The following is a 10,740-nucleotide window of genomic DNA, read 5'->3' on the forward strand; positions in this document are numbered from 1 at the left end:
AAGGTTACGGCCTGGCGGGGAGCAGACGGTCTATTCGTCAAGACGTCAAAACGACTCCAAGGGTCACCACTTCAGCCTGAAGCCAAGTTCAGTCCACCGTCCAGGACAATGGGCTTGCGGGGGGTGGGGGGGCTGACTCAGCGGGGCTCAAGAGTTCCTCCGGCCCCGCCCCTCCCCCCACCCAGGGCTGGCTCCCGGGCAGCCCCGTCTCGTCTCTGCCATTCTTCGGTGCCCTTGCTGATGAGAGACCCCTCTCCTTGTTGTTCTTTCTCAGGATGGAAAGGAGGGAGCCGAGGCTTCGGGCTCTTCTCCGTGACCTCATCTGGCCACACTGGTCTGCCTTCCCCAGCGGTCTCCTGGGCCCAGCACCTTCCTGTCGCTCAGCAGGGGAGCCCCGCGGGGCTGCCCAGAGACCCCACTCCTCCTCCAGTGCTCCTATGCCCCGGCCGCTCCACAACCCCAGGCTGGGGCCCCGCACTTGGGACCCCTTCCCCACCGCCACGTGAGACTTGGCCCCGGCCCCACCTGGCATCTCCTTCTCTCCACCCCCCCTTCCCTGCCTGAGGTCCCTCCCCGTGTCCCTGCCCAGTATCCAGCCAGATGGCCTCCTCCGCGGGCAGGCCCGTCCTTCCAGCCCCGGCCCGGCCTCTGTGGCCTGCCCAGGGTCACCCGGAGGGGTAGTAGGGGGTATCACTGTGGTAGTTGTAATCTGGGCACACCTTCTGGACCAGCCTATAGTCCGTGCTGTAGAAGGCGATGTAGACGCAGACGACCTTGAAGGGCTGGGAGCAGCTCCAGGTGGCTGAGCTCTGAGCGTGGTCTCGGGAGCAGGTCTTGGCCGGGTCGTGGGTGCAGAGCGAGGTCCGGCGGCCCCGTTCCACCTTCTCCCACTCCATTCGGCAGTTGAAGATCTTGGAGGCCTTGGCTTCGATGAAGATCTGCCGCTCCTGGTGGAACTCTACAGCTTTACTGGGCGGTACGAGGCTGATGGAGATGTTGCCCTGGCCGGTGGCGTTGTGTCGGAAGTGGACGCTGAAGGTCCCGTTGCCGTGGTCCACGATCTTCCCCGTGACGAGCAGGTTCAGGGCCACCGTCTTGATGTTGGAGTAGAAGTCACCCCAGCCGAAGATTTTCTTCACCTTGGCCGACGGTGGGGGGCTGTGGTTCGGGCGGTTGGGGGGCTGGCCAAGGACGCCCCATGCCTCCCCGGGGGGAGCCAGCAGCCCTAGGAGAGTGGAGTTGGCCACGAGGCGGGACTTAGGTGAGAGGTGGCCTCGCTTCCGAGGCATCCGGGGCCGGGGCTGGCTCTCGTGGTCATCACGCTCCGGGTCCTCGGAGCCGGGAGGACCGTCATCCTGGCCGTAGATGACCTGTGGAGGGAGTTGGGAAGACAGTGACAGCCCCGTCCCCAGAGGACCCAGGAGTTCTGGTCACTGTGTCCCCCACCAGCAGCCTCAACTCCCTGCCTGTCCCTTCCGCTGACTTGAGGCCGAGTGATGTCTCACCCGTCTTACTCTAGGGGTTGGATGCATACTCCGGCTTGTGCCGTGGTCCCATCTCGCCCTCTGACACTCCGGCCACCCCCATCTCCTCACCCCACTGTCCCGTCTCTGGCTACCGCTCAGCATCTGGAAGGATGGTCGAGAATTCTCTCCAGTGAGCCATGGCACCAGAGGGACACAGCCCCTGCCCCTGAGGAGGCCCCATTCTGACGGGGGAGGCCCAGCTCCCGATCCCGGGAGAGTCCTCATCCGATGTCGGAAGCATAACCTCGTGCTGACAGAGCCCCCGGTCTTACAGGAGAGGTTATGAGGTTACAGTTTCACAGAGGAAAATCCCCCCGCCTCTGTAAAAGTCCCAGGGTGATATGGAGGCACAGTCACGGCCCTCAAAATGCGCCATCCCTCCGCTGGGAGAGCCCCCCCGTTTGACAGGGCTTTTTGCCACTTCCTAGGCTGTTTAGATGAGACCCTTCCCCTGGGGTAGTTTTGTCCTCTAAGACTAAGAGAACCAGCAGACAATGGGATAAGAAAGCTGGGCCCAGTGACCTTCTCTCTCCGGTACAAAGGCAGCTCAGGATTGGGCACGAGGAATGGGGAGGGGGGATCCCTGGAGTGAGTTCCACACCCAGGATGGCCGAGCCGCGGCCAGTCAAAACCTCTGGGGACCACCGAGGGTGCCATGCCAGGACACTATCGCTCTATGAGGCAGTTTTTCTTATTCCCTTTCTACAGATGAGGCCACCAGGTTACGTCCCTCCAAGGCCAGGTCGCACGGGGTTGGCCCTCCCATTCTACCACACACTCCCAGCCCCTCGGACCAGGTAGGTCCGTTTATGGAGATTGAATCCAAGCCCCATCCCCACCCGGAATCTTCTGCCAAACAGCCAAGGCTCGGCCAGCCTCTGCTGGACCAGCTATGGCAACAGGCACCACCTGGGAAGGCCTCCTGGAGGAGCCATGGGGGAGGGCCGGCAGGACGAGTGACCCAGCTCAGACTCGGGACAGCTCTGGAGGGCAGCAGGGAGTAGGCAAGGTTTCCTGAGGGCAACTGCCCGGTGTGTGCTTACTCAGCTTCGGGACAGAGTACTCACCCTCTGTGTCTCCTTACCAGTGCTAGGGACACCAGCTCAGAGTGGGGCAGCATTTGGGTTGCTGGTGACCCCTGGGGTGAGGATGGGGGACTCCAGAGGGCTGGGCTCTGGAGGGCTCCCAAGGGGCCTGGGGTCTTCACGCCCCCTGTTCTGATCCCGGCCATGCCTGCAGAGGTGTGCTTGGGTGGCCCTGCCTGCTAGGCCCCAAGGGTAGTGGGAAGGGACAGCCAGGAGGGGAGACTCCGGGCCGGGGGGGGGGGGGGGGGGCTGGGCTCGGTTCTGCAGACCTGTGTTTACTTGGTCCTGGGGGTCGAAGCTGAATGGCTGGAGGGTGGGGAGAAGGGCCGCAGGTGGGGATGCGAGAAGGGGAGGGTGCTTGTACATAGTGGCAAAGGGGAGGTGGCACGCGCGCGCGGGGGGGGGGTGTTGTTTTGAAGAAACGGGCAGGTCCAGATGTGGGGCCGAGGCTTCTCTAGACAGGACTGGGGTGGGGGCGGTCGGAGAGGAGTTAAGCCCCTGGCGGGGGGGGGGGGGGAAGCGGGGGGAGGGGGGGAGTCCCGGGCGTCCCGGGCCGCAGGGACGCGGCGAGCGAGTGCACGGGGAGCCGGCTCTTGGCGCTCCGCTCAGCTGCCGCGGGCGCCCGGGGCGGGAGCCGCCTGCCCAGGTCCTGTGGGGCTCCGGCTGCGCGCAGCCGGGAGAGGAGAAGAAAACAACAGGCGGGGAGGGAGGGAGCGGGAGGGAAGGCGCGAGCGGGGTCCGCGGGGGCCACCCCCCGCGCCCCCCCCCCCCCGCCTGGACAGCCTCCGCGCGCTGGCGGGACCCAGGTCCCAGGCCCTCTGGGTCCCCGAGGTCGGAGGAGAGCCCACGCCCCCAGACCTGGCAGGTCGTCAGCTCCGCCACCCACCCCCACTCCCCTTCCGCGCGTCCCGGGGCGCCGGGACGGGGTCGAGTAACCCTCGGCGCCCCGCTGCTGGCCTTTTCCCTCGTGCTGGTCGCACCTCCCGCCACCGGCGGCCGAGTGGGTGGGCCAGCCGAGCACCCTCTCCCCGCCCCTATTAACCCTTGCGGTCCAGTCTCTGTCCTCGGACCCGCCCTCTCCCCCTCCACCCCCCACCCCCGGCCTCCGGGCTTCCCCTCCATCCCGGCGATGTCGGGGGGTGGGGAAGGGAGAAAGTTTCCGGGCTCTCCCCCGTCCTCCGGGCCCCCGCCCCTCCGCGCAGCTCCCCGCGGGCCACTCACCAGATAGAGGCTGCCCTGCACTAGGAACACGAAGCAGCAGCGAGTCAGTTGCATCTTCCTCCTCTGCTGTCGGGTCCCTGTCTCTCCTCTTTTCCTGCCGGGCGCCCAGGCCCCTGCCTCGCCCCTGCTCCTTCAGGCGCGCCGTCCCATGCTCCAGTCCCCGGCGGCTCGCGGCCCTCCCCTCTGCCGGCCGCCCGGGACCGACCCCGCCCCCTCCGGTCCAGCTGTGCGGCCGCCGCCGCCCCCCTCCCCCGGCCCGGCTGCGCGCGGCGCGGCCCCCTCTCGAGGTCCCAGATGGGCGCCCCGCGCGCCTCGAAGGGCCCCAGCCGCGCGGTGCCTCTGCCGCTCCAGATCTGCGCTCGGCGCCCCCCGCGGTCCAGCGGCGCCGCTCTCGCCCAGATGTGCTGGGGACCCGCGCGCGCGCCCGTCCCTGGCGCTAATTCCCCAGACCAGACGGCCCCTCCCGCCCCGTCGCGGCGCGCCCCCTGGCGGACGCCCCTGGCCGCGCCGGGCCCCGCCGCCCGCTCCCCGCGCAGCACCCCGCCAGACTGGAGCGCTCCTGGCGCCCAGGCGGCTCGCGCTTCCTCGTCCCTCCCACCGGCGGCGGCGGCGGCGGCGGCAGGTACGGTGAGCCCAGCCGGTACCTCCGGAGTTAACTCCTCCCCTGCCGGCCCGCAGCGGGGGGACCTAGGATGAAGGCGGCCGGACGCGGGGGCGGAGGAAGTCTGGGCGAGGAGGGGAGAGGGTGGTGGCCCGGGGATAGGGACACTACCCTTTCCATCCCTCCCTCTGGCAGGGTGCCCGTCCCCCCCCCCCCGCACCCCCACCCCCGCAGCGGGCACTGGGAATCTGCTGCCCTGTCCTGAACCCCAGGAGACCTGGACTTTGGAAAGGTTATTTTTTCCAAACCCATGCCAACAGCCAGAGAGAACGTCAGTAATGAGTAGCCTATCCCGAAGCTCAAAGTGACTTTCTCTCTGCCAGACTTGCTTCTGTGCCGAGGGAAGTTCTTCTGGGTGTCTAGCCCGTACTCCTTGTGTTATAACGTCAGTTTCTTTCCTCTTCTACTTTACTCGGGGGGAGGGGGGGTTTGGGATCACCACCACCCCACCCCCACCCCCACCCCCGCGCCGTCCGATTAATGTGATGGGAAACTTTGGCCAGAGCCCTGGGCTGAAAAGGTCACCGGGGGCCAGGCTGAATTCTGGGGCTGGGGTCAGGCGGCAGCCTCCTGAGAAGCTGAAGGGCGAGGCGGGCAAGGTTTCCTTGAAAGCTGTGCCTGCGTTCTTCACTACTTACCCTCCCTGTGACCCAGGGAGCCACCAGGACAGGGTGCTCCTATCCCATGGGGTCCTTGCTTTTCTCCGACCTCCGCAAGCCCCCAGGGCAAGGAGGACCCTTATTTGGAATTCCCCAAAGTGGGGCCCATCCTCCGTGGTCCCACGCACATCCGCGTTTCCTTCCCGGAACTCCAGGACCCCTTCAGTCCTTAGAAAAAGCAAAGGTCAAGTCCTCAGCACCCCTTGGAGGTTGTGAGGGTGAGGAGGTACCCCGGTGGTTGGAGTGGTCCCAGTCCGGGGCTGGGCCGAGGGAGCACGGTGGGTGGGCACTCTGCTCTGTGGCCCTCCGAGCCTAGCTTGGTCTCTGGCTGCAGCCCCCAGCACGCACCCAGCCTCCTCCCCCACCATCTGCCAGGCGGGTGCGCGGGGAATGCAGATGAATCTTAATATCAGCCTGGGCCAAGTGCGATGAGGGAGACAGATTCTGCAGAACCCAGACAGCATCGCAGAGCCCCCTGCATTCCCCCAGGCGCCCTAGGCAGTACCAGGATGCATAGGAGCCCCTCCCTGGTGGTGGTGGCAGGGGGGGGGGGTGGGCACGTCTATCAGAGACCCCCAAAGTCCGGGGAAGAAGGAACAGACAGATCCTTGTCTGGCCTCCGAGCCTCGGGTCCGGCTGGGAGGAAGGAGCTGTTGGCCTGAGCGTGGGCAGCTGGTTCTGGAGCTCAGCTAGGCAGAGGCGTGGCGGGGCCCACTCCCGGTCCGTCCCCAGAAGGTCCTATCCCCAGGAGAACCGTGTGGCTCAGCAGAGAGGGCACAGGTTTTCAGGCCAGACAATCCTGGATTCCACTCCAGGCCCGGCTGTGTGACCTTGGGCAGGTTGCTTTGGTTCTCTGATGCCAGTTTCCCCGATCTGTTGTTGCAAGAACTGAAAGAGACAAAATGTGCAAACAAAGCTCATGCACAATGGCTGGCGGGCAGTCGTGGGAGTGCAATCAAGGGAAGTTCTCGCTTTTCTACTTCCCACACATTTGCTCTGGCGGCGCCTCCTGCCAGGCTTGCCCTCCCTGCCCTCTCGGCCATTTCTGGCTCTCACTTCCTTCAAGTTTCCCTTCTGCATTCGTCCGCCAACCCTTAGTCGGGCCGGTCCTCCGTGCCAGGTGCCGGGCCGGGGTCTGGGATTCAGAGACGAACGGGACATCCCTGCCCTCAAGGGTCTCACTGGCGAATGTGCAACCGAGACGTGGAAACTGATGATTCTAATTCGGTGTGGTGAATGGATGATAAGGGATCCCTGTGACAGGCATCACGGATGCACCGAGTATGGTGCGGGCAGGGTCCAGGAGGCTCGGGGAGGGCCTCCTGGAGGAGGGGATGCCGAGGCCTTGAGGAGGGGGTCGGCCAGCAAGGGCCATTCCTGGCAGAAGGCACTGACTGGTCACAGGGAGGAGGCTGGGCGCAGAGGCGGTGTGCTGTTACTGGAGCACAGAGGGGAGGGGAGGAGAGTCTGGAACAGGAGGCTGTCACGTGTCAGGTCATGGGTTAAGACCTCTGAAGGGTTTTCGGGGGGGGGGGCGCTGGTGATTGTAGTCAGCTTGCATTTTGGAGAGCTTTTGGAGAACTCCCTGGAAGGAGGAGAGACTAGAGCGAGGGAGGGCGGTGGGGGTGGGGGGACCTGTTAGGGGATAAAGGCAAGGGTCTGGGGAGAGGGGGACACTGAGGACATCTTGTAGGAGGCAAAATAACCAGGATGTGTTTGTTGCTGAGACGAGAGAGGAAGGCGGAAAGGGGCTTGCTGAGGTGAGCACCAAAGGCGTGGGGGAGGAAGGTGGGTTCTGGAGAAAGGATGGCGGGGTCAGCTTTGGTCACGTCAAGCCTGGGTGCTGCGGGCCCCCCGAGGGCAGAATACAGTCTAGCCCGGGGCGCAGAAGGCATGGATGACAAGGGGAACAAGGGGCTTGTTGGATGGGCAGAGGAAGAGCGGTGCCCAAAGGACCCCAGTAAGGAGCTGGCAGGCAGGGGCAAGGACGGGGGCAGGCTGGTCCTGGAAGCAGTGGGGCGCCGTGGGGTTGTCACAATCGTGTGCCACGCAGCGTGGGGGTTCTTGCAACACATGCAGATTCTAAGGGGGCCTCACCCCCGGGAGCCTTTCAGGAGATAGGAGCCCCCCCCCATGTATTCTTATAAGCCCCTGCCCCCGTCCCACGTGACGCCAACGGGGGTTGCCTCTGGACTTCACTTTGATAAACTCTGTCAGGAGGGTCAGGAAAGAGGGAAACGAACAGCAGCTCAAAGGAACACGGTGGCCGGGGAAGGGGGGGGTGGCCAGAAAAGCGACCGCTGGGGTTGGCTGAATGTTCTGGCAACCGCACCCCACCTTGGTCCTTCTAGCTGCTCCCCCGGGTGGGAAGACAGACCACAGATTCTGTGAGCTGGGTGCACGGCCCCGTGCTGGAGGCAGCACCCCCCCACCCCCACCCAGGTCTGCCATTCAGGCTAACCCTCCCACACCCTGCCCTGCCCCAGGAAGGGGGCAGCACCCGGTGCAGGGGGCCCACCCCTCGGCCCCCAGCCTCCTCAGTGCACCCGCTGCCAGGTGCAGTTGGCATTTGCTTATAGCACCTCTGCTCCCACCGGCTTCTGCCTCGCCCTGGGAAGGATCCTGTCCGCATCCCTCTCCATGCCTCCCCTCCCCTCCCCTCCTGGTGGGGGGGGGAGGCCAGTGCTGCGGGGAAAGCAAACAGCCCAGTAGGTGCCCGGTAGGTTAGGTCGGTGCTTATTGAATGAATGGGAAATGGGGTTCCTGATGCTTTGAAAGGCAGAGAGTGAATGCCCTTGAGCCAGCCAAAGCCAAGAGGTCTCGGGGGGGGGGGGTAGCGGGAGGGGGGGTGGAGGCAGCCACCGATCATGATTGTCGATAATCTCTCATGTTTACCAGGCAGTTTGCACTTTGCAGTAATTCCAGCATCAAGTGTTACGACGGATGCTACATCCAGGGGACTGGGGGGAGCCCCGAGACAAGCCCTGATCCAAATGAGGGGGCCAAGGACTAATCACAGAGAACTCAGTCCTGTGATCCTGTGATATGAGGATCGGCCTGGCCCCGGCGGCGGGGGGGGGGGGGGGGGGGGCGGTGGAAGGGGAAGGAAAGAACCCTTCCGGAAGAGGAAGCAACTCCTGAAAAGGCCGGAGATGAAAGCAGTGGAGGTGGGTTTCTGATGAAGGCGACATGAAAGGGTGCCTTGTCCCACACAGTCGCAGGGCTCCGACTTTCATGTCCCGGGCTGGGTGTGGAGGCACCGCTGTGATGGGCAGTCCTCGGGCGCACGGAGAGTTTGGGGTTTGGGCTCCGAGAGAGAGATGGAGATTAGCCAGCCGAGACAGGGCAACACAAGCTCCCAGATGGTGGGCAGTGGTGTAAAAGTGGAACCCAGCAAGTCCCCAGTGAGAGGGGAGACTAGGAGGGGCCGGGGGAAAAACTCTGCGAGACATGACATTTCAGCTGGGATGTAATGACCTGGAGGCCTTGGCCCCGCCACAGAGCTGGGGAGGGGGCTTCCAGGCAGAGGGAACAGTACACGCTAGGACCTTGGGACGAGGAAGTGTTAGCACCTCGTCGGACAGACTTGAAGGAAGTGAGTGTGGCCATGGAGCGGGGAGGGGGCGAGCCAGCAAGGCGGGCGGGGCCGGGTGGCCCAGGGCTTTGTGGGTCTGGTTAAAGATTTGGGGTTTCATCCCGTGATTAAGGTGTTTCGGGTCTATTACAAGTTTTAAACAGGGGTCAGAGCTGCCCTCGCCACGATCACTAGAAAGGTCACTCGAGGGGCGCCTGGGTGGCTCAGTCGGTTGGGCGTCCGACTTCAGCTCAGGTCACGATCTCGCGGTCCGTGAGTTCGAGCCCCGCATCGGGCTCTGGGCTGATGGCTCAGAGCCTGGAGCCTGCTTCTGATTCTGTGTCTCCCTCTCTCTGCCCCTCCCCCGTTCATGCTCTGTCTTTCTCTGTCTCAAAAATAAATAAACGTTAAAAAAAATAAAAAAAAAAAAGGTCACTCGGACAGCAGTGCGGAGGGTGGAGAGGGGAGGGGGTAAAAGTGGACCCTGGGAGGTGCCCGTGGGCTGAGTGAGGACAGACGCCACGGGGAGAAGGACGCAACGTTCAAGGGGTGCAACAGAGAGAAGTTCGACTCCGGGACACGCGGTTGAGGAGTCAAAGGTGACTCCCAGCTTTCTGGCCCTGAGGACAGGGCAAAGAGCCGGTTTGTGGGGGGGAGAGATGCAGCGCCCCCCACCCCCTCCTCAACAGGAGGAGTGTAAGGTGCCATGGGGTGGGTGCTCAGGGGCAGGGAGTAGCCGGGGGCAGCGTGCAGGACCCACTAGAGGGACGAGACTGGGAGGTGCAGGAGCCCGCAGGATCATCGGAGGGGAGATCGCGAGGAGCTTGCAGAGAACAGAGCATGGCAAGGGTGCGGGTGGGGGGGGGGGCGGTCTACCAGAGCCAGGGGTGGAGGCAGGAGGCAGGGGGGAGGAGGGAACCGGCAGGGCGAGGGACAAGGGAGCCAGGGAGGCAGGTGGGAGACCTCTGGCCCCGAAGGCCCTGAGGGAAGCCGCCCACGAACATCCCAAGTCATTTTGTCCATGCCCCTGCCCCTCACGGGATCTCACCAGCCGACAGGGACCTTCTCCTGGCTGGCAAGGCTCGCACGGGGGCTCTCGCAGCGTGGAGAGTCCAGCCCGTGGCAGGCCCGGATGAGGGAGCATCTCTGAGATCTGCTGTCTGGGAGATCTTGGGTGAACCTCTCCTCTTCTTTGGGCCTCAGCGGGAATCATAGTGCCCACCTCATGGGGGGTGGGAAGACTGACGGGTGTGAGAACATCTGGCCCTCTGCTGGGCGCCTAGTACCACCCCTGGTCTTTTGTCCGAACCGAGCCAGTGGCAAGTGCTTTGTAAACACAGAAGCGCTGAAGAAAGGGATTCTGGGCCCGACTCCTCGCTGCTACCTCTCAGTATCTTCAAAGGCGAGGAACGAGGCGGGGAGAAAACAAGGCCTGAGCGGGGCCGCTAAACTGCAGGCCACCTGGCCCGGAGCCGACACCTGGCACCAGGTCACCTGTCCGCCACCTGTCGGCTGCACCCGGGTCGCTGTGGTCAACACCAACTCCCGCAGGGGGCGACGGAGAGACTGCGCGGGCGTGTCGCGTCCGAGGCGAGTGGGGTCAGCGCGCCACCTGGTGGGCGCTTGGGGCGCCTCCTGTAGGCGCTTTGCGGGTTGCCCTCCGCCCGCAGCGTCCCCACCCCCGCGCTCCGGCTGGTGCGCCCACCCCTCCGCGCGCCGGTGCCCAGCGCCCAGGGGTCTCCTGGAGAGCCTTCAAACGGCCTGTGGCCTGTGCTACCCAGAGGCGTCGTTCCGCGCCCCAGTCCTGGAGGCAGATCGCCTGGATCTCAGTCCTGGGACCGCCGTGTCTCGGGCAAATGACTCCACCTGTCTGTGCTCCAGTTTCCTCGTGGGGGCAATAAGAGTATCCACGTTATAAGGTTGTTGAGAACAGCGTGCGGTACACAGTAGGTGCCCCATAAATGCTGGCTATTGTTACATTCGCCTTCAGTGCCTCGTTTAACCAGAATTTCAA

General features: G+C 64.4%; 1 protein-coding gene across 2 annotated transcripts; it reads right to left on the minus strand.

Annotated features, from left to right (window-relative positions):
* Positions 1-598: 598 nt before the first annotated feature.
* Positions 599-3,940, minus strand: NXPH3 (neurexophilin 3). Of its 2 annotated transcripts, none has more exons than XM_047081528.1 (2): positions 3,833-3,940; positions 599-1,370 (listed from the first exon to the last, which is right to left on the minus strand). In XM_047081528.1, exons 1-2 carry the CDS (start codon positions 3,884-3,886, stop codon positions 666-668), a joined length of 759 nt encoding a protein of 252 aa, XP_046937484.1. In that variant the 5' UTR covers positions 3,887-3,940; the 3' UTR covers positions 599-665. The 2 variants fall into 2 exon arrangements, with proteins under 2 accessions (XP_046937484.1, XP_046937483.1); XM_047081527.1 differs by lacking the exon at positions 3,833-3,940 and adding an exon at positions 2,611-2,757.
* Between the last annotated feature and the right edge of the window lie 6,800 nt (positions 3,941-10,740).

The sequence above is a fragment of the Lynx rufus genome, unplaced genomic scaffold, assembly GCF_022079265.1.
Source record: "Lynx rufus isolate CCGP_SWC_20201006 ecotype Redwood Valley unplaced genomic scaffold, mLynRuf1.p SCAF_18, whole genome shotgun sequence".
In the NCBI taxonomy this organism is placed as follows: Eukaryota; Metazoa; Chordata; class Mammalia; order Carnivora; family Felidae; genus Lynx; species Lynx rufus.